The 23748-nt window shown below is 40.0% G+C and overlaps 1 protein-coding gene across 2 annotated transcripts in view; it reads left to right on the top strand.

The window, feature by feature from the left end:
• LOC108432102 (serine/threonine-protein kinase WNK2-like) overlaps positions 1–23748 on the top strand; it is an 82347-nt gene that overhangs the window by 33251 nt on the left and 25348 nt on the right. Inside the window, exons 6-16 of one of the 2 annotated variants that reach the window (XM_017705702.2) lie at positions 2698–2786; positions 6303–6522; positions 11126–11390; positions 11985–12091; positions 13378–14172; positions 15351–16184; positions 19036–19134; positions 19898–20353; positions 20864–21286; positions 22830–22879; positions 23007–23166. In XM_017705702.2, coding sequence (XP_017561191.1) covers positions 2698–2786; positions 6303–6522; positions 11126–11390; positions 11985–12091; positions 13378–14172; positions 15351–16184; positions 19036–19134; positions 19898–20353; positions 20864–21286; positions 22830–22879; positions 23007–23166 — 3498 coding nt within the window. The remainder of the gene's footprint in view (positions 1–2697; positions 2787–6302; positions 6523–11125; positions 11391–11984; positions 12092–13377; positions 14173–15350; positions 16185–19035; positions 19135–19897; positions 20354–20863; positions 21287–22829; positions 22880–23006; positions 23167–23748) is intronic. The other variant, XM_017705703.2, reaches the window with a different exon arrangement.

Raw genomic sequence — 23748 nt, 5'->3', positions numbered from 1 at the left:
GGACAGTGACACGATCACACTTCACGTTCCGCAAGCGGTAAAACACACCCGTAATGCTTGTTTATGAATGAGCGAATGTGTTGCCGCCAAGGTATTTGTTCTTAGTCACAGTAAATCTGGCTCTGCGTTTTACGAATCCGACCCTTGGTGTAGAAATAGTGCTGCATTCATCAGTGTTGTTTCTTTCAGTGGATATGAAGTGGCTGGCGTGTGCTAGCATTGGGATAGTTAAACACAATAAGATTTAAATGTGTGTGGTTGTGTGTGGGCATGTGTATAAGCTGTTGGATAATTCAGAGTCAGCCAGGCTTAGTGAGCAAGGCTGAACTAGCGAGAGCACTGCAAGATCAGCAGCTCTCACACCTTCCCTGTTAGATTTTGCTCAGTGCTAATGATACCATTAACACAGACTTTTCATCTTGCAGACAAAAACCTTCTACTTCCATTCACGACTCTCACGTGCGCCTAAAACAACCCCTCCCCCCCCCCCCCCCCCCGGACTGTTTATGACTTTGCCAGAATTAGTAACATTTTTCACTCTTCACACACCACCTCCTGCACACAAACACCAGACACACAAGGCAGACCGTGTTTACTGCTTACAGGTTAGTTTCTGCTTCTTACCTAATAATAAAATGTTGTGGATGTTCTGTAATATTGTTGAAAAAGGCTAACAGGAAGATCATGAAATGTAGATAATTGGAATACATGAGTATTGACCCCGTCGCTGATGGTTACCTGCTGGTGCTGACGGCAACCTGTGAAGGTGTATCAATGATTTAAGTGTTTGGATACTGCAAGTGCATTTGTAATGTGTTGAGTGGGTTGATGGCTATTGATTTTAGCGAGTGAGCTCCACCAGCAGCTGAGAAACTACATCACCTGTTCTCATCTCCTCTCTCACTCTCTCTTGCTTGTATTCTCACTCTGCCTCCGCTTTTCTCCCTTTCTCGTTTGTCAGGATCTGTTATTTTTATCCCTTTGCTTCCACTAAAGGGATTGGTGATGGTGGAAAGCGACCATTAAGCATGTATTTGATTTTCAGTTTTAGTGAAACTCAAGTGTCACGTGGCCTCTTAACTCTCTTCAGCAGGGATTTGTAAAGGCACTGTTTGGATGCATCCTGCTTCAAATTCTGCTATGGTTGGATTTCTGATGTTGCAGACCTTAAAATGGGATTTTAACCAATTTTGCTTTTTGAATATCCAGTTTTTCCGCAGATTTTTACCCAATTTAGTCACAATTCCACCCACTAGCTAGGTCCACTGCGTCTCTTTGAACTACCACTAATGCAATGTCACTGTGCAGCTCAATACACTTGCAGAATGCCAACTTTTTTTGTTTGCCCCATGGGCAAACAATACTGAATGACTGGGGAGAAGGAGGGCCATCTTACCCAGCAAGAGATCACCCACTCATTAATATTATCATTGTAATTGTCATCATTTTGTTGTTGTCATTTGTTTTACCCAAATTGCTCATGGACACCTGGATAGATTTCCCATTTCCCACAGAATGGTACCAGGCTAGAAGGGTGAAGGCTGGCATGTGCTTCCACAGGGTAATGTGAGGCCAGACGTCACATCTTTTTGAACACAAATGCAATGTCATTGGACAGCTGGATGAGATGTCACACTGCCAGTTCTGTTAGATCTACTAACAGACCCCTACATTGGCTAGTATCATGGAGTTTTTGGGATTAGGGACTTGGGGCGTAGCATCCTTCCACGCAGACAGTGAAGCAAGTTTTGCTGTAATGGATCTCTGCTGCAGATGACTATGGCTGGGGGTCAAACTGCTCCAGTGCTTTGGAGCCGCCAGTGAAAATACAATTATTTTTCTTTTTTTAGTTTTTTTCTCTATCTCTCTATCTCTCTATCTCTCTATCTCTCTATCTCTCTCATCTATCATGATATCTCTCTATCATTCAGATTACAAAATCCCAAGAACTAGCAAAAGAGACTTTCTGTATGTGATCGTTTGGCTTCATTTTAAGTCTTTTATCTTTGTTTTAGACGTGATTTAATATGTTAAGGTTAAGCTGCAGTACAACCATTCACAACTTCCACAAAACAAATTGATCATTTTTATTTAAAATATTTCAATATAAGACTTGTTCATTCCCAACTGCAAATGCCTTGTTCAGAAACCTGATTAAACACAAACAAATACATAGATCAGTTCTGATGTTGCTGTATTCTGATAGCCATGCAGGTGGTGATAGGTTCTTCATGCATCGTTGAGGTAGTGTGTCTGCTGGATTTTTGCCCCATTCTCAGCAGAATAACCTGAATGAGGTGTTTTATTATTTATTCTGTGTATTTCTGTACAACCTCAGTGGTGGTCTTGGCTGATACTGTTTCATCAGACTAAGCTTTGTAAAGCCATTTGAAACTGGAGTCATCTTTAATATTATACACAAGGCTCAGAGAAACAGGATATTTATATCCCTGATATAAAATGTTGAAGAAAAAAAACCAACTAATGTTAAGTTACACTGAAGAGCTACTGCGATTGTAATCTTTCCAGCTAAGTTTCTGCTATTTTTATAGTGTACTATTTAGCATTGACTCACAACACCTGCTCCTGTTTAAACAAGCTGTGGGTGAAGGAACAAAGCTATCACTTCCTAACATCTTGCCCTCCCCTCTTTCTCCTTCTTTTCCACTCTCTCCTGTTCCCTGCTTTGTTTCCCAGGGGGTGAAGCCTGCCAGCTATAACAAGGTCATGGACCCGGAGGTCAAGGAGATTATTGGCGAGTGTATCTGCCAGAATAAGGAGGAGCGGTAAGTAAAATCTAGCAGATATACGGCATTCTGGGAAAATCAGAGAAAGCCCTTTCTTTATTTAATCTACAGTCAGAATGACCATGAAATACAAATTATTATTTTTTAGGAGATATTTTTGAAGACATTAAATATAACACAATCCACTTTCACAACAAATGAAAATTTTCAAATCTGGAATTCCAGAAAATGTTAGCATGTAGAGAAAATGGGTCTCAACATCTGTGCAAGACCTAGTACACCAACAAAATTCTCACCACCGTATCGGTGCTGTCGGAAGAAAACCTCATTTCTGTTTTTGATGTTTTTCACTTTTTGACAAAATTTGAAAATGCATGTTGACCTTTATATTATATGTAAATTTTCCAATGAATGGACCAAAAAATTAGCCAGAATGACGTGGGACAGGGGTGGGGGTGGGGGGAGTCTGGTTCAGTTGACTTATATTAAAAGTAAAGTAGGTGGGTTTTTTTTTTCTCTTCCCTTTCTCCTGTGAAGTTACCGTTTTGGAGATATGAGGTTTTCTTCTGATAACAGTGATACAAACAGTACTTTTAAGCTCTTACATCTATCTTCTATGGAGAATTTTTTTTCTGTCAGTAAAAATCAGACTTTGTGCAAAAATTCCTTAAGCTCACCACACATTTCACAATTGTGCATGCGCACTTATACACATTATTCATCACCTGGTGCATACACACAGATAATTCACTTGTGAATATCCAAATTTTATTTATTTATTTATTTATTCTTGTATATTGTTATCCTTGTCAATCAGTCCAAAGTACTTCTAAAATGCTTTTCATCTTAAGTGTATTTTTCACCTGTTATTTTGTGATTGCTAGTCATGAGTTCAATTCAGGAAACGTGCAGTCTGAGAAAACAAAGACCTGACTATGACCGTATGCGGGTAGTGCCCACCCCCCCCCCCATCTCCTCTACTTCTGCCTTTGGTAGATTTAATAGTAACAGTGTGCCCATGTTAAGTATTAAAAATCTGTGCTAATAGCTCAGCTCTGCATACTCATCTATCCGTCTTTATGTGGTTGTGGATTTCGCAGCTTGCTGGGCTGGGAATGATTGAGCAGAGTTTAAAAAAGCACTCATGTTAGCCAGAAGGTGAGACATTTTATGTACAAAAATACAAGATCTGACTAAAATAACACGTAAAGCTCAGTTTGTATAATTTTGAAATGTAGCCTTATAGTGTACAGTTTTTTGTTTCCTTTTAGCTGCGATAACACATTTGCCAGGTGCATCATGCACTTTTCTCAATGTTATGCATTTTCTTAACTATTTGATGTCTTTTAATAAAATGACGTGTGCCAGCTAGATAGATAATACATAAGTGCTCAATTTATCATGGCATTCTTCTCAGTCTGAATTGAGAAAGTATTGTGCAGCAGAAACTGCAATGCATATCATATTATATGAAATTTTCGTATGGTTGTATGTTCCCTTTATTGGACGTTTGCTGATGGGCACTTTTCCACACCACTCCAATCTCCTCATCTCCTCCAGCCAGGAACAGTGCCTACTGCTTACATAACCAGCCCAGCCCAGTTTAAGGGAGGGGGGAAAAAGAGATTGCTATTGTTCCATTTCAGCTGCTCTCTGCCCTCATGTCCTTGTCCTGAATGAACATACACAGGCCTTATTGTAAGAGTAGGTAGTATTCACTCAATATTCTTTCAAGAAGTGCTCTAATTAGAGTTTGTAAATGATCCAGATAAAGGCTGAGTCTTTGTGTATAATTCTAAGGCCACTCTGTATTGTACTGGCACTGAGTAGGGTTTTCTCTTTGCTGATGTATCAGAATGAAACATGCATCCTGAGGATGAAGAGAAAAAGAAGCATTGCTGTTTTTCTATTCAAAAACATTGCAGTAGAGATGTATTTAGGGGAAAATGATCTAAGCTCCAGAGAAGCTTCAGGGTCTTAATCTTTGAACACTGTACTCAGAGCCAGGTTAAGTCTGATGTAATTAGCACAACCACAGATATTGTGTCCGAATTACTTATAATAATAATGAGTGGCACTCTTGCATAAACTAATGAGATAAATGTACTGTAACCTAATTCTTGGAACCAGAAGATTGTATCGGTGCTGGTTGTTATTGTCTGTGTCACACATTTAACTGTTGCGATATTGATGGATAACAAAAACTTAAAGGGACCAGAAGCTTATTCCCATAATCTCTTTATGCTTTAAATATATCGATCGAAATAAGTCGACCTCTGCGTGAATGTGCTGGTCATTTTCATGCAGAAGTTGGCTTATTCTGCTTTAAGCAGATTTATCATCATGCTATCCTTTACCAAAGCCCCACTCCATGAAAACCAGTCTCTTTAGGGCCTGACTGATTACTAGTGAGGGAGCTAGCTTGTGTTTTATCTTTATCTAGTACTGGGTGGTATGACAAAATGTGTACCACGTTATAATTAAGATTCCTGATGGTACGTTCTATTTGAGTATTTTTTTTCTTTAAAAAGGTATTTCAGAGGTTTAAGTAAATCTAGTACTTTTGTATATTAACAAATGCTGTGTTATTCTAGGATGTCTAGATCCTAGATTCTAGGATCACTTTTAATAAGATCATTTTTACCAACTGAAATAAGATTTGTTCAATGGGCATTATAGTAAAAGCAGCTATGAGCCATATATAGACAAGTCAATATAGCTTTCTTATCTTAAAGACGAGTGCATGTTGGCACAACAGCTTCTCCAAGCTTGACAAACAGGTGCTAAATGTTATTTTGGATCTGAATTTTTCATGAATTTTTTTTTCTCATACACGTGCTTCCTACTCTAGAGCTTTCATCTACAAGCATCAGATGCTGCTGGAATTTGGAATAAATATTACAAGCCTTTAATGCCATCATTGTTGGCAAAGAAGCTGAGGAGCCTCTCTGCTTGTAAAACGGACCAGGCTAGCCTCCATGCTAGGTTAACAGCTTACCCCAAAAGACCAGCTTTTTCTTGCACTCTCTTGTCCTCATTTAACTCATTACAGTCTGATGTCTGCTCATTCAACAGCTAAGTGGACCAACGTACCTTAGGTTGCAGCTCAGTACATGGGAGGGAAGGGAATTAACTAAATTAAATTAAATAAAAAAAATGTTTTTCATTGTGTATACATTTGCATTATCTGCATTTATTTGCCACATACTGGTATACACTCACTTCCACCCCTAGCCACAGTAGAAAAAAATCACTGTAGTGCACAGCTTTACTAAGAAAAATCTGAACAGTTGTGCTGTTTATGAGAAACAGGGTTTAAGAAGTCAGCATGTTGATGGAGCTGTTCCTTTCATTTCAATCTCAGTCAAAACCAAGCTATGTTTGTAAGACATAAATTTAGCCTAGAAAATAAGTGCTATTCACACAATACCAGCATTTGCACATATGTGACTGTGCATATGCTCACACATGCATCACTGCCCGTTTGCTGGTTTGCTGGACTGTACGTGTGACTAAATTGATTCTCACTTTAAACGCTTTGCCATGTCTGTCCAGCTACTCTATAAAGGACCTCCTGAACCATGCCTTCTTTGCGGAGGACACGGGCGTGCGGGTGGAGCTTGCTGAAGAAGATGACGGGAGGAAGGCATCTATCGCACTCAGGCTGTGGGTGGAGGACCCGCGCAAGCTGAAGGGCAAGTACAAGGATGGGGGTGTCATCGAGTTCACTTTTGACCTGGAGAAGGAGGTGCCTGAGGGCGTGGCTCAGGAGATGGTGAGTGCTGTTTCAGTGTCACACATTTCACATTTCAAGGTAATGTGTAAAGTGCTACCAAAAATACACTGCACTCAGTAGAAAACCTCAGTTGGCAAACAAAGTGTATGTAATATAAATGTAATAAAGTTCAGTTTAATAGTATATTACAGGATTTGCCACAAAACCATTGACAACACAGAATGGGTTTTTCATTCTAGGCAGTGCATTCCATAATTTTTAGTTATTATTTGCGCTTTGGCTCTTTGGGATTTGGGACTGTTAGTGACAACTTGTCTTCATGTCTCTATTTTAGCTATATTCTGTGTCGAGCAGGTGTTGTTTTGGTGCAGGGGAGTGAAGGAAACGTTAGCATTCATGCAATATATTAGGCTGTTAGACTTTTGCACTTCATTCATTGTGGTCCTGTTTAATCTATGGGGTTTCTTTTTTTTCCTCTTCTGGCTGAAAATAGACTGTCACTTTTGATCTTCTTTGGCTGAAATGCACAAAGATTTTATTAGTATCTGCAGCTGATTTCTTAGTGTTTAAAGAAATATGTAATCATAAATTATTATTAGTCTTAAATTATTATAATTTTACATTTCTCTGTAGTGCTAATCCAGCCGATGTTAGTCTCACTTGTTAGATTTTGTAAATGTTTATGCATCAGCATTGGTAGATATGTACTTGAAAAAATAATGGCCCACAATTGCCAAATCAGTGCTTTTGCACAAATTGCACAAGTTGTATCCTGTATAATTACAGTTTTCTTTTCAAAACCTTCCTTAGTAAAACTAATCCTATTTCAGTAGTGCTTAAAAAAGTATCTTATGTGCTGGGCCTGTTTCAAGTGTGTGGGTAGACTATATTCCTCTGGAAGCATCTTCGTACTATAGCAACCTGACCCTGCCTACCAGTGGTATGGAGCTCACAGGCCTTCTGCACAATTACTGAGGTAGTTCGACACCAGAAGTTGGCGAGAGAAAACGAGCTCATCTACATTGTGCTCTGTTTAAGGAAAAGGGCCTTTTAAGAACTGTTGGTATTCTGCTCTTAGTGCTTCCACATCAAGCATAATTTGCAGTAATGCACTGTAAGTAAAAGCTGGAGATCTAGTAATATCTATGTAATATGAGCACCTGAAATTATTACATCCACTGGCTGTGGTCATTTAAATTCATGTGCATATATTATTGGTTTTTCTATCCATTTTGCATTTAACAAGCAGTGTTCGTTGTCTTAGACTGTCAGCTGAAGTCCAGTCATGAGGTGATCATAAATATGTGGGCTGTAATCAGACAATGTCTTATCTTAGATCTCTGGAAAATAAAAAAGCACTGAAGCAGGACATTCCTGGAAGTGTATGCGCATGTATGTGCATGTCAGATCTCTTTCTCTGAGTAGGTAAAATCTGATGTGCGTTAGACTAGAGTTGTCAAAAATATCAGTACTTTGGGGGAAAGTTGAGGAAAAAAACTTTTTTTTTTTTTTCTGTGGTAGTAGTGCTGTAGAGTTTAAAAACAGTATCAGAATCCTGTCCAGTTGATCAAGTCAAAAAACTGTCCCCACATAAAGCTTATTTGACTCTTTACACCTTAATTCGAGTCAGATGTGGACAATTCCAGTGCTTAAGTTATGTGACCTATCAAGCCCATGGGCTCATCTAAGTGGCTGACTGAGGATCTGAAACTGAGCTATATTTGGTGGTAGAGAGCAAATCTACCATCCTGCCAAATGCTAAGCACAGGGGTGGATCTATTACTCTTTGGTGTTGAATGGCAGCCAGTCGCACAGGAGATGTTGTGGGGATAGAAGAAAAGAAAGGATTCTACCAAATGTCAACAAAACCTGGAAGTTAATGTCTCACAGTCAATAAAGAAACCACAGATGAAGAGGTTGGGTATTACAGCAGGACAATGCTTTTGATGCATGTTTAGGACTAACCTTGAAATGCTTCAAGAAACAGAGGATTAAAGATTTGAAATGGCCTTTGACTTGAATATTGTGAACATCTGTTGGTAGATCATGTAAATATAGGTGCATGTGAGATGACCTGTGTGTATTTCTGAAATAGAAACATTCTGCAAGCGCAAGAGACACTGTTATCTGGTTACAAGAAACATTTGGAGGCTGTGATTTCAGTCAAAAGTCAGTTACTGCTTGAAAAGGTTTCTAGACTTATGCATGTGCTACATTTATTGATCTTTTCCCAATATGTTCATTTAGTCAATAAGTAATTGTACATAATTTGCAGAAATAGCGAGTTTGTTCCATGCAAAGGGTATGTTAACTTTTTCACTTGGTACAAAAAAAGTGTAATTTGACCAGGGTGGTAAAACTGTGTGTAGTCTTGGGTATAGCTGTAGCTGTGTACAGCTGTGCGCATTCTCTTGTCCCAAAATGCCCCATTTGGAAAATCCTCTAGACCTTGTTATGCAATGTGTGTGTGTTTGTGGAACTTTGCCCTAAAGAGAGCAGGTTATTTTCTAACAGGGCTATCGATCAGCGTAACCAGCCTAAACACAACCCCACATTTTGCCAGCCATGTTTGGGTTGATAATCAGCACTTGCATTTGCTGCCATTTGCCATTTACCCTTTTATTGCGCTGTTTATTTGACCTAATCCTCGATGCCCTCTGCACTGCGCAGTGTGGTTTGTTCCCTGCCCAAGCCTGCTGCAGCTCAGCAGCTCATTATCCAGCCCTTCAGAAGTTGTATCAGGTGTGCACAGAAAGAGTCAGTCTCACAGGACCGGGGTTGAGAAGCACTGTTAACACATGAGAGCGTTATGTAAGGTCTTCAAGATTTAAAGTGTTTTGAATGTTTCACAGTTAAAAGCTTTGGCCCTCATTAAGCACTATGTGCAGCTTCTCACTGCCTTGTGTTTCTGACTCACTATTGAACAGTAATTGGCATGCAGTGCCTTAAATGAGTGCAGCTATGTTTCCACATTGAGAAGATTTGTGTGTGTGTGTGTGTGAGGGAGTTCTGTGAATCATTGCTCTATTTTAAGGTCTTCTACTCTTGATCTGGAGTGTTTTCATTCTGCTCCTTTTCTGCAGCTTTCAGAGAGCTGAGACTTATTGTTCCTAGAATAGCTTCAATATTTTAATTCTCTCTCTCTCTCTCTCTCTCGCTCTCTCACTCTCTCTACCCCCTTTTTGCTTTTTTTTCCCTATACTTTTTCTTGCTTTGACCTTCTCTCTTTGTATCTCAATTTTTTTATTTATTCACATGACAGGATATGAGACCTCTGTTGCCAAAGCTGTAAATACATGTTAAATCTGAATTTGGAAATCGTTTTTCTAATCATATAGTAAGATCTGCAAGCTTTTTCCGTCAGTGCTGTAATCGCTGATTTAAAATTACCTGCTGAATTTAATATCGTACCCAAATAAGAGTTGGTGGTGGTGTGTGATATTATGGCGTCTTTGAAAGTAAACTGGTATTTCTTCTCCTGTAATCTGACTTTATTTTGAAAAATCTTTTTTTTGTCCATATTTACTGTAAGGACAGGTTCTGCTGGAGTGTCTCTTTTGTTGGTGCTAATATTACTAGATCATCTGTGTACATTAGACATTGGACATTTTATTTCCTGGTCTTCCAAGATGAGTCCAGGATTGGTTGAATTCTGTAATTTAGTGGCCAATTCATTTATATATACATTAAACAAGGGGCGACTCGAGCTGCAGCTTTGTTTAAAATATTCCGCTCCCTTTGTGCCGTTCTCTTTACACAGCATTGTGTGTTACTGTATATGGTTTTTATTATATTGTATACTTGACCTCCAACACCACTTTGTATTAAAGACACAAAGATTTTTCCTCATGGTTTGTTGTGGACGTGGTTGTTTATTAGGGTTTGGAAGGTGTACAGATGATCTGCTGTTCTGTTTTGGTGAGAAGCCAATTTGAGATTTATTGATTATCTTGTTTGTCTTTAGAATCCTGGTATTACTTATACTCAAGAAGACCTGTCCTAATACGCTACTCACACAGATTCCTCTGTAGTTTGAAGGATGTAATTTATCTCCTTTGTTCCAGATTTCAGGGAGTTTACCAGTATATTAACTCCGGTTTCAGCACCGCCATCTGAAGCTTAGGGCTGCTGCGTTTGAGCATTTCTGGTCTGATCATGTCGGGTCCAGAGGCTTTGTTTACCTTTAGTTTTTGAATTTGGTCTCAGATTTCTGTGATTTGTTATAGGTGTGCCCAGTTGGGTTGTGTTTTTTTTTTTTTTTTTTTTTTTTTTTTTTTTTTTTCCGGATTCCTCTAATTTCTTTAATTCTATGGTTCTTTGTTTGGTTGAGACCTTTATGTTCTGGGTTCTCATACAAGGATTCAAAATGTTTTCCAGGTTTTGCCATTTTGGATTGGTATGCATTCTTTGATTTCCACATATCCCAGAATGTGTTTTCATTAACTGCTTGTTCAGTTTCTGGTAATTGAGTGGACATATACATTAAGTCTGTCTGTCTTTCTTTCTTTTTCTTTCTTTCGTTCTTTCTTTTTCCTTTCTTTCTTTTTTATTTCTTTCTCTCTCTCTCTCTCTCTCTCTCTCTCTCTCTCTCTCTCTCTCTCTCTCTCTCTCTCTCTCTCTCTCTCTCTCTCTCTCCTGTCAGGTTGAATCTGGCTTGTTCCACGAGAGTGATGCAAAGATTGTGGGGAAGTCTATTCGGGATCGTGTGGCGTTGATAAAGTGGAGACGAGAGCGCACCGTGCCGTCAGCAGCTCAGAGCAGCATAGCTCAAACCCCACCTGCCCAGCTGCCTGCTGGCACAGTGCCCACTCTGTGTGAGCCCACCGTGCCAGCAGAGCCCGAAGAGACAGAAGCAGACCACCACAGCCGTCTGGGCCAGCCTAGTGCTAGCACTACCTCTGTAACGTGTAAGTGTGAGAGTGTGTGTCTGTCCCTTTCATCCAGAACTGATTCTGGTCTAATGTAGTACCACAAGCATAAAAACAGTTCATGCCAGGCCCCAGGAGTATCATATAAAGGATTTTAACTTAATTCTTTAAGGGGAGATAAGAAACGAAAAAAAATGTAGCTAATGTTTTGTCTGTATTAACTTTAGTTACCAATGATCCTCTGCCTGAGAGGGAGTTAAGTGAATAAGTAATAATGATGAGAAATGCAGTTTGAACAAAAGCAGAGCTGGGCCTGTAGTAAACTATGCATTTAAAGCTTGTTTCCAGCATGCTCATTCACTGCTTTGACAGAATGAGACTGCTCATTCACTGCTTTGACAGAATGAGACTATTCATATCTCTCTCTCTCTCTCTTTCTCTTTCTCTCTCTCTTTCTCTTTCTCTCTCTCTCTTTCTCTTTCTCTCTCTCTTTCTCTTTCTCTCTCTTTCTCTTTCTCTCTCTCGCTCTTTCTCTTTCTCTCTCTCTCTATCTTTCTCTCTCTCTCTCTCTCTCTCTCTCTCTGTCTCTCTCTCGCTCTCTCTCTCTCTCTCTCTCTCTCTCTCTCTCTCTAGCTGACAGTGGTGTTGGCTCTACAGTATACTCAGACTCCCACAGTAGCAGCCTGCACAGTGTCATATACCAGTCTCTGCAGGAACCCGTCTCCACGGCAACACGGCAGGTCTGTATCAGTGCCCCTGCAGAGAGAGACACACAACCAATAAAAATACCAACAAAAAAAAACCTCCAGCGCGTGATGCATGTTATATTGCATGCTCTAGTTCTTGCATAGTATCATTGCCCTGACTTGTGGGTTAGGACAGTTACTTCAGAATGAATGTCAGAACATGAGGTAATAACAAAACACCAGACATAAAACATACATAATTTGGGCAAAATATCATTTAAATGTTTTTTTTTTTTCTTTTTGAAATGTGCAGTAATGAATAAATAAATAAAGCTGGGAAGAAGTTTCTTTACATTTATTGTTTACCACAAAGATATAAAAGGTTAAACAACAACAGTAATGCACAAGTAATTCTGAGCAAGCTTGGACTGTATGATAGGTGTGGTTAGCTCTGAGGTGCTGGTCAGAGCACTAGGAGCAGAGGGCTGAACTTTACAAACTTTTAATCACAAAGATAGCAGCACAGGTAGTAATTAGCATTTGGCCACATGCATCCGTGGATATATAAAGAACAGCAAGTGACAGTGTTAACTAACACATGCCACATGCAGCACAATACCACACATACAGTACAGTAATTTCATGAGTTTAGTTTTGAGAAGTGCTACAATTTAAAGAAGCTTTGACAAAAAACTTAAATCGTAATGGTTAGGTGCTAATCACAGCAGCTACGCGCTAATAACTCACTACAGGTATGAACTAAACCACATCTGTGAAAGGAAAGTGGAACCGCCCAAGTTCACAACTAACAAGGGTCATGGTCCTCAACAGCGGAGGAGAAATGATACTGACTTTCACACCCACACATGAAAACTAATCGGTGAACTTAAATCTGTGCAGGACACACAACGTGCTGGAGGGACTGAGGTGCAGTGCTTTCGTCTCTATTATTATTTGGGGGGGGGGCCCTAAATATTAGAGCATGTGTTTTTATGAGCTGGATGTTCTAAACAATATATATATATCAAATTTGAATGCAGCATCTGTTTCACTCTCATGTATATACACTGTGAAAATTCATACTTATTAATGCTGTATTGATGCATCATTGTATCAGTGCATTTATTGCAACGTGTTTATATCATGATGAATCTGATATGTTGCCATATTTTGAACACAGCCCTACTTGTAGATATGTATTTAGATGTAAGTGCACGACAGACATTGACATTTGTTTAATTTTTTGAACTTCTATGTTTGTATTGTGTTTCTAGCACACAAGCGTGGTTAATGCTGGATGCGTTTGTTTCTTTCGTGTTTTGTCTGTTGCTTGTTATTAGCATCATCCCAGTGGCCCATTTTTGACACCTCATGATCATGTTTTGGAAGCGTGGGCTTCCTACCAGGGGGCGGGACAAAAAGTATTTACGTGCCAGGAAAGTGCACATGTGACTGACACTTTCCGAAACCACCCATGTGTCCAGTCCATTTTCCGGCCAATAAGCCCTGCTGCCATGTATGTGACATCAGCTCAGTCAGACTCAAAAGAGGAAGAAGGGGATAATGCTTCCTTCACGCGAAAATTGCTGCTCTCTCCATTGCCCTTTGAACCTCGTCGCCATAGCGACTCCTCCATGGGGCTCTGGTGTGAGATGGAACGTGAAGACAATGAAGCTTCTGAGCCCCAGGGACGTCGATGTTCTTTAAGTTATGCCCCTCACAGTCCTCACCCCTTGTGCAACACCTGCCTTTCACTGCTCCTACTTAAGACTCGGACAGAGAAAAGCGCTGCAATCGCACCCCCGTGTATGTGCGCTAGTCATCGTCTGTCTCCTGTGCTATCACCTACTGGACTACTACCTGGAACAGGTGTGCATAGGGGGTCCCACGTCGAAAGCTCTGACCTATTAGACCTCAATAAATCTCTGGAAAACATCACAGGCCACAAGCATACCCCAAATCCCTCCTTACTAAGAGTACCGTCAGTAGTTGCAGAACATGGGCTGTATCGGCCCGCCCGCAGCCATGGTGACGAGAAACAGATGGCGGAGTCTCTGAGTGGTGATCTAATGCCAAAGCCTACAACACACCGCAGAGCAAGTGTGTGTGTGGGTGACCACGGCCTCATTCACTGGGTAGGTCAGACGGCCTATGCGCTTTGCCCTCCTTGGCTATAGCGGCCGCTCTGCTGAAGGAGACGGACATAGAAATTCTCCTGCTGTTGCTTTTTTTTCGAGGGTTTGCAGGTTTTCTTGCCCACTGTCCATTTCTCTCCCTCCTCAGCCATGTATCTTTTGCATCCTGATACTGAGTCCTGTCCTGTTTTTGTTTTATCTTTTATTAATTATCTTTAACCCAGATAGAAACCTGTCTCTCGTGTCTGCTTCTCTCTGCGGGTTTAACCACGCTTGGCCAGCAGTGCCCAGAGCCATGCACCCTGCCTTAGGTTAATGAGCTTCAGTAGATTTCTAATAAAGACCAATAACCAATCAATCCCTTTTCCTTTTAAATCCAACAAAGTGTTCCACAGTAGGCTGCCTTACTGCTGGTGTTATTGCATTCCTAACCTACGTTTTCTAACCTCTCCAGTGCATGTTCATCTGTTTTTATCAATCATTTATTGATGTTGATTGAAAGTTTTGTTGCCAAGTAGATCTTCTGATGTATTTTGACATTAACTATACAGTATGATGCACAGTTAAAATTGGCTGTTTTTCACCTAAAATGTGAAATGGGCATGAAACAGGTAAATGCACTGTGTTTGAATGTTGCTGCACTACCTTTCTGTGCTAAAGTTATTAGGTTTATTTTATTTAAATAGGCAACTGATTAAAATTGCACAATTTAAAATGCCAGTGAAATACTGTAGTTTATATTGCAAGTTACTGGAAAATGTGCTAGCATGTTTCATATGTTCATTTATCCCACACAGCATGAGCTTCGGAGTTAAAAAAAAAAAAAAGCCCAAAAATCAACCAACAGCCAATTTCACTGTAAAGAAATTGGAGTTATCCATACAATTCATGACAGGTGCATCCTTGCTATATAGATTTTGTCTTTAATACTTGTGGCTTACATAAAGAATATCTTTTAGAGACTGTATATTATGCTACAAAAGTGTGTAAATTTAAGTGTTGTAGATGTAGTGCCAGAAACCATACAAGCAAGTCTGTTTGAGATTACTCAACACAGTTTGAGGCAAATGTCTCTTATTTAAGCAAGCAGATTGCACAATGTTAATAGGTCTACATAAGCATTCATTATTTGTATATATGAGAGAGCATTTTCTAATTACTGCTCCTTTGTCTTGTAGTCTGGAGCACCCACTCCAACCCTGCAGATTCATGCCCACGTGCTCCAGCCTTCTCAGAGCTACTCGGCAGCATCTGTTGTAGCATCCATACAGCCCAGCTATCCACCTACAGCACAGTCTGTGCTTCCCCAGAGCTACCCTTCTGTCCCCTCCACGGCGCAGCAGTCCACATTTGTCCAGCAGTTACCAGTGCAGCAACCTGCACAGAGCACATTGATTGCCCCACCGTTGTTGAATGTGCAAAGCTACTCTGCTGTAGGACAAACTGGACAGCCAAGTGTCCAAGCAAATGTGCATCCACATGCACCTGTGCAACAGACTGTCAGCACTCAGAGTTATGTGCCAGTTGGAACTGTACAAACTTTGCCAGCTGCAGCCAGCCAAGTGTTACCTTCTGTGCTGCAAGTGGTAGGTGCAGCCACCCAAACATTACCACCGGGAAAGCAAGCCACAGCTGCAACTGTTCAGCATGTGGCAAATGCCCCAAACCTTGAAGCCTCACCGAGCAGTGTGCAGCCTGTTTCGTACGTGCCTGTGCAACAGGTCTCAACTGTGCAAAGCTATCCTGACATTGCATCTCTGCCACTTAGCATGCAAACTGTCGAGACTGGAGCTTCCAGCTTGCCGCAAGGGCAACATGCACCGATGCAGCCAATACCAGATCAACAGCCGGCTCAGCTGACAGGACAGGCCACTGCGCACCAAGGCTTTCACCCAATGGGTGTGACAGCAGGTGGAAAAATGACTGAATTAACAGAATCTCTGCAGTCAGTGGCTCCTGCAGCTGCATCTGTGTTTCCAAGTCATGCGGCCTCTGAAGCAAATACCCAAAAGGTGAGTAAATCTGTAGTAATCTAGAGTTCTGAGGAGATGCTGTTTAAGTCCTAATTGAATTCAGTTGTTCAATAATTGATGAGTAGTGCTCCTGATTGAATTGACCTCACACTAATGCAATAACCTACAAAACCTGTTGTTATTGACCATGTCTGCTATCTCAGTGTTGACAGTTGGGTCATGATATTTCTAGTCAGTTTATCTGTAGTTTTTTTTACTACACAGACACTTTATACCAGGGGTGCTAAATTTTTCCTTGAGATCCAGCATTTCCTGGAGATCCAGGCCTTTGTTACCAGGATGTTTGCACTAAACTCAACAGAGCAGTAGGTCTCCAGGACCAGAATTAGGCACCCCTGCTTTATGCCATATGAAGGCACTGCTTGGATCCCTTACAAGCTTGTAAACCTTGTCCAGCTCCATCACTGCTGAATAGGGCTGAAATATACCTCTTCAGCTCATCAGTCTGACTTAACCACTCAAAAAAGGCTGGAATTGCTGTTAACTGTACATTTGGTCACGGATCTGCAAAGTTTATCTCCCTGCCCCCTAATGAAAGTGATTTCCATGTGGATGACCACATTAAATTGAGAAGAACTGGCCCTAGCACAATCAAAGCTGTCCCTTCCAGTGTGAAATCTAAATGTCATAGTTAATAGAGCTCTTGTATAAACCCTTGTATATAGATTTAGTATGTAATTATAGCTCAATGCAGCCCCAGATGGCAGTCAGCTGGCTTATCTTAGAAATGCTAGTTTTGGCGCTAGCTGACTCTAAATGTGTTCGCCATGCAGATGGGCCATAGTGGTCAACTCTTAGTCCATGTCTTGCAAGAGTCAGGAAAGCTGCATAGAAACTGTTTGAACTGTTTGAAGTTCTTTGACCAGGTAGTGCTGCTTTTCATGCAGAGATTAATCACATTTTTGACCAGATGTTTCATCAAATTTGAGAATTTAATTGAAATTATTTAACAGAAATGTCTTTTACAACTTTTTGACATCAGTGGCATTAGTGATATGCTGTTAAACTATATTCCTTCTGAATAAATCTGTTTAGTGGTAGAACTAATTCATCTTCTTGAAGGGTTTGTTCTACTTGACATTTTCACCTGTAGTCAATATGGTGACGTACAACTTGAAAGATACAAGGTTTTCTAGTTGCGAGAGAAAAAGAACTGAACCCTCAAAAAACCATCTGAATGCATAAGTGGCTCTTTGTTTAGTTAAATGGTTCTTCCCTGGATGAAACCTGGTATAAATGTTTTTCAAAGAATTTCAAAAAGGTGTTTTAAAGCACCAAAAAGGCCTCAATTGTTGCTACAAATGAATTAACTTTTGGTACGATATAAAACTCATTGTGAAAATTGTGGTCTTTTAATATAATCTGAGTGTAGAGGAAGGCTGAAATTTACTACATGTAAACTAATGTTTACTACGTTCTGCTTGCATGCTGAATGTACCCAAAAGTAGTAAGTAATATACAGTTTGTGACCAACATGAGTCTCTCCAGCATCTTCCAGTATACAGCAATCTACTGTGTCCCACAATGCAACATGCTCATTTTAGGAGGACATGGCTGACTTTTTAATAGCCCTGGATTCAGCCCTTCTCTACAATAATTGCAGCAAAATGAAAAATGTATTCAAATGCTGCTGCAGTCAGTGCAACACTGACGTCCTGTAAGTTTTCTCTGCTAGTTTTGAGGTTTATTTGCTTTAATTTATCTATATAACAAAGTTAACAATGATAACATGCTTAAAACATTAACATGATGATAAAGTTTGTCTCAGTCAAACAATCAGCTTAGCATCAGCTTTTCAGGCTCCTGTATGGAGTAACAATGCTTATTATACAGTCAACCTAGACCAAATTATCTCTAGAATAATGAAAATGAATTGAATCCCAAATGGAAGAAATTAGATGTTTGGAAACCACACATGTTTAACGCACAGACCAATCCAAAGCTGACATTTTTAAGGGTAATTTGTGGCTTTGGAGATGGGTCAAAAGTCAGACAAGCCCATATCTTGACCAAAACACAAGCGTATGCGATACAAAGGCCAGTAAAAGGTGCTGACAACAATTGGAGAGCTGAGGAAAATGAGGCAGGCCTTGAGATGCACTGATTGGCTCAGTCGGTGAAGTTGGCAGTCTAGTTGCACCCCTTCCCTGTAGTACAGCTCATGGCTGATCTCGTGTACTAAAACCTGTTCGGTTTTCTACCAATAAAGAACAATATGCAGTATACAGTATATATGGATGTAATAAGCAGTATACAATACTTATGCTACAAAATGACTTGACAAGACTTATTGATGTATTGCTTAACCATGTTATGCCTTTTGATCTGTTTCTTATGAACCCGTTAAGTCTGGTATAGCAGTTCGCTGATGCTGTTGATCACATGATCTTTTATGCCAAACTTCTCTGTGAATGGTTTAGAAGGAGCAGAACGTTTCAGTGAATGATCTGTTCTTAGTGAATCTATGAAAAGAAATGTAATTCCCACCACTCGCGCCCACCCACAGTACCATACACTGAACAGCAACTCATCTGTATGTTCTACAACTGAAATTTCTTGTAAGCTGATGATATACAGTTGAGCAAGATGATACTTTGCGCTTACAAGTCTAGATGCCAGAATGAAATTTGTCCTGTGAGTCTGGACCTCAAAAACCGAAACCAAAAGTTTATGGAGGTTGATGGCCAGAGTTAACATATGCTGCAATCTTCTCTATTTCTTCTCGATTTCTTCTATTAATTTTATGTTCATTTTAATACTTGTAACCCCTGTTAATCCTGAACTGAACATGCAGCACACCCTCTTGTCATCATCTTGTTTACCTTCTCAGATCCTTTTTTCTCAGCCATCAATGGTCCAGAGTTCTGCTGCTCATCAGCTGCAACCACATCAGACTTTCTCGTCTCAGCAACCAAATCACCTCACACTGGTGAGTATCTAAAGTACTTAAGAATTAAGAGTTTTAATCTGATTTTTACCCAGTCATTGGGTAACTGCTTTCACAGGAAGGGCCATCTGACTGACCAAAAAATATATATATATATTTTTTTTTCTTTTTAATGTGCAGTGTTTAAGACAAGGTGATTTTTAAAATGGGCTGCACATAATACATAATATTGGGAATCTTGCTTAAAGGTGGTTATTATTTAAAAAAAAAAAAAAAAAAAAAGTTTAAAACTTGCAAATGTGATGTCACAAACTTTTTTTTTTTTTTTTTTTTAAATGAAGTGACTATATCTGCCAGGCTCATTCTCACAGTGAACAGAGCAGTTAACTGCTTGGGAAAGTGTGTTTTCCACTCGACTGATAAAAACTACTAGATGGAAATGCTTGCCAATCAGAATGCAGCTGGCAAAATCCCAGTTGTGGTGGGCTTAGTAAGTATAGATAGTATAGATATCAAAACAAGATGCTTGCTCTGTACGTATGGACAGAGTCTAGTTCACCTTAAACAGCTAAACACCTTAAACTTTGAATTGAATTTTAATTGTATAACTTAACAGCTTTCAAAATGGCAGCTTCTGCATTTTTATTTTTTGAAATTAAGGGGGTTTTTTTGTTGTCGTTTTTTTTTTTATTATTATTAATCCAAAATGTTGTATTTTAAAATGACTTCTTTGTGTTATGCGGGACATTTTTATTAGTTTGTAAGATTAGTTGGACATCTTTGGCTTTTTTTTTCCTCACTCTAGTTACCCTCTTTGAATCCTGCCCATTCTGTTGGGGCCACTCTTCCTGGACATGATTCCTGTCAGTCATCTTTTCCCTCCTCTGTGCAGTCATCCCTTGCTCCGCTGTACCTCTCCACTGGCCAGCTGGCCCCTTCACTTCCCTCCCTTTCACCAGTGCCCTGCTCACAGATAGAGGGAGCTGTGACAACACAGTACCCTCTCCTACCCTCCACTTCCCCAAAACCCACACAGTGTCCCCAGCAACCCTTTGCTGCTCCTGCACTCACAACTGCAGTACCCACAATGCACTCTTACCAACAGGGATACCCTGTGGTTCAGCAACAAAGCGCAAGCTCCATGCTCACGCCTTCCCTCACTAAGATCGCCCCTTCAGTGCACCAAAACCTACCTCCTTCACCAAATCCTGCCTCACTGTATGCAGGAGCTCCTCCCACCTCCCCGGCTCCTCTTCCTCAGGTAAAATGTGTATATGTGAGTCTGCTTGTTGCTCTGTTTTTAATAGTTTATTTAGGGCCAAAATGTTTTGTTTATATAAAACCCAGAAGAAATGGGTCACGTTTTTAACAGCATCCCTTTCTTTTCAGTGACTGTAGTTAGATTTAGGAGTAAACATAAGTACATTTTGTGATGTAACATTTTATTAATTTCATAGGATTTCCTTTGATGCAATGGTGTCTGCCAGCTATATATACATATTTTTATTTATTTATTTATTTTTACATCTACATTATTTGTTTTCCTTGGCAAACGTTGGGCTAATCAATAAACCAAATAGTAGTTACCGCACGATGCAGTCTGTGAATGCCTGTGGGGCACTAATTGCAGATGTAGCTGAAATGGGGAGGAAAAAGAGAGATTTCAAATGCAGTTACATTTAATTTGAAATTTGACTTGTATCTGATGTATAAATTTCACTGTGTCTGGATGGAGATGAATTTTCTGAACTTTTGGCTATTCTTCCTTTAGGGTGCCTCTACCATCAATAACCAGGCCCAGTCTGTGCTTCCAGTTCCAAACGCAGTCCAAGTGAGCTCTACTCAGAGCACCGTCTCAGTTCCCACTTCCGTTCCGGTTCATTGCTCACAGATTTCTATTGCCACAACTCAGAACGGCACCACCATCCTGGCACGCCATGCCAAAACTACCAGTGCTTCCCATCTCCCTCAACCCACCCTTCATTCTGCATCATCAAACCAGTCCCCATCCTTGGGCACTCTACCAGATCCAGCAAGTGCTGCTGCGTCTTTGGATCTAAACCAGGAGCCCTTTGCAGCCAGCTCCAGCATGACGCAGCAAAAGCAGCCCAGCAGCACCTCAACTCAACAGAGCCAGCAGTCCAGTGCTGGTGGGAGCGAAGCGGGCCAGCCGCCCACTGATGTTTTTGCCGAGGTGAGGCAGAATTGTTGTTTCCTTTGAAAAGCAGCATAAACTTAAAGTAGCTGATGTAATTAATTTGTATGTTTTTGATCTCACATTGTTTTGATTTCATAAAATAATACGGTGATGTACAAATGCAGTTCCAAGCTTGGGACAGTATGTGAAATAATAATAAAATCAGGAAGTGGTGATTAGTAAATATAGTTTGACCTGTATTAAGTTGGAAATCTTACAAAAACACAATTCTTTTACCTTTTATAAGCCTTTTGTATGTTGTTTTTGTAAATATACGCTTATACCAAATGTAATGCCTACAATGTCTTTTTTTTTTTTTTTTTTAAAGTTTGCCACGGTCATCCCTTTTTTTGTTTGTTTGTTTATTTTATTAATAACAACACTTAAATATGAAGAAGACACCAACTGATCCAGTTTTGAAGGTGGAAGTCTTTGCCATTTTTCTGTGATACAAGTCTTCAGCTATGCAACTGTACAGGGCCTTTGTTGTTGTTTGGAACTTAAGCCACACGTTTTTAGACTTTAAGACATGCTTTGGGAGACAATTCTGGACAGCAGGCTGGCCAGCATATCACCTGCATTTTCTGATACACAGCCTATGCTGTTGTAACATTTCCAGAATGTGGCTTGGTGTTGCCATGTCGAAATAAGTGTGGATGTCTGAAAAAGGCAGCATGTAGAAGATGGCATATGTAGCTCCGAGATGTGTTTCAGTGTAAATGGTGCATGTTACCCACTAATACCCCCCCATCCTGGTTTTGATCTTTACGCCTGTAACAGTCTGGATGTTCATTTTCTTCTTTGGCTTGGAGAGCACAATATCCGTTATTTCCACAAAGAATCTGTAAGTGGATGCGTCAGACAACAATACATGCTTCCACTGTCCGTCAGTTCATTTCAGAACAGCTTTAGCCCAGAGAAGGTGGCAGCATTTCTGTACATTGTTTACAGTACATTGCTGTGCATAGTATATCTTGCATTTGCGGACGCAGTGGTTGACAAATCGTTGTCAGTAAAAACTGCCCAAGTATTTCTAAGCTGATGCAGTGATTTTTTTTTTTTTTTTTTTTTTTTTTTTTTAAATTAATTAATTTATTTATTTATTTATTAAATAAACTGTTTTTAATTGAGTGCCATCTAAGGGATCGAATGTCAAGGGCTAGGGAAGATAAGGAACTAGGCCTTTCCTGAATGCGAGTTTTATGCCAAAGCCTGAGTATATCATCTATTTAGGAACTTCTTCCAATGTCTAACAATCTTAAATTGCAGGAATTGATATTAGAATGTAGATTGCCAAAAAAACTAAGTTGATGAGAGTAAACACATCATCTTTGTGCTTTTTTCTTCAAATACATATCAAAGATAAATCATTGCTTTCTTTTTATTTGCATTTTACCTACTGTCCCAACTTTATTGGAACTGGGTCAATACTCTGATTTCACACGTATGAGTGAATCTTCCCCTCTTCTGGTATGTGCTTGGATGGTTACTGGCTTTAATCTTTCTCTTATCTTTTCTCGTTCACTCTGTCTTGTTGTAGGAATCTGCACTGGAAAAACCTACAACAGTCCCTGGATCTGCTTATGACAGGTACAACCTTCCCAGTCATAGATTTTGTCCATATAGATTTGTGCTCACCACATAAGTTTGTTACCAACCGGCTGTACTCTGTTAGAGGGTATGGATTAGTTCATGAAGGCTGTCTTTTCTATCCCAGCATGAACTCTGATGCCACATCAGGAAAAGAGATGAGTGATGGGAATGAGGGGACACATGGTGGGAGGAGTGAGTCAAGAGTCCGGAAACACCACCGCAGGTCCTCACGCACACGCTCTCGGCAGGAGAAGACTGGCAAGCCCAAACTGAGCATGCTCAATGTAAGTTTACTCTAGCAGTCCAAACGGAGCATGCCAGACTGCCATTAAATTACAATGCTTATTGAATAGACGATTATGACGACGTCCTCACACTCACTTCTGTTTAAGTGCAGTGTGGCCTAATGATGAGATTTAGAAGGACGTCAGAGGTAGTGGTAGGACAGAATTTAATTTTGAAAATCAAGTGAAATTATATATTAATATTGATGTATTCATTGGTATTCATTGATATTCATGGGGGGGGGGTGGGGCATTACAACAGTGAAGCATGGTGAAGGGAGTCTCAGGGTGTGAAGCTTTGTTGCCTGAGGAATCAGTGAATTGCAGGAAGTTCGAAAGCAGAATGTGTTTATGATCTGGAGCATGCACTTTGACAGTGATCCAGAAAAAAGGAGTGTGTATACATTTTTAGATGCAAACAAAAATTTCAAAGTTTCAAAGTAGCCAGGAACTTTCTCAAATTGCTCACCTAAATGCTGTGATTTGAAGCAGGATGTTGAAGTAAGAATTCCAGAAGCTGAAATGCTTTGTCTAGAGGAATGGACCAAAATAAATATTTTATATATAAACAAAATATCAATT

The sequence above is a fragment of the Pygocentrus nattereri genome, chromosome 29 (assembly GCF_015220715.1).
Source record: "Pygocentrus nattereri isolate fPygNat1 chromosome 29, fPygNat1.pri, whole genome shotgun sequence".
Taxonomy (NCBI): domain Eukaryota; kingdom Metazoa; phylum Chordata; class Actinopteri; order Characiformes; family Serrasalmidae; genus Pygocentrus; species Pygocentrus nattereri.
This window is presented reverse-complemented; position numbering and strand designations above follow the sequence as displayed.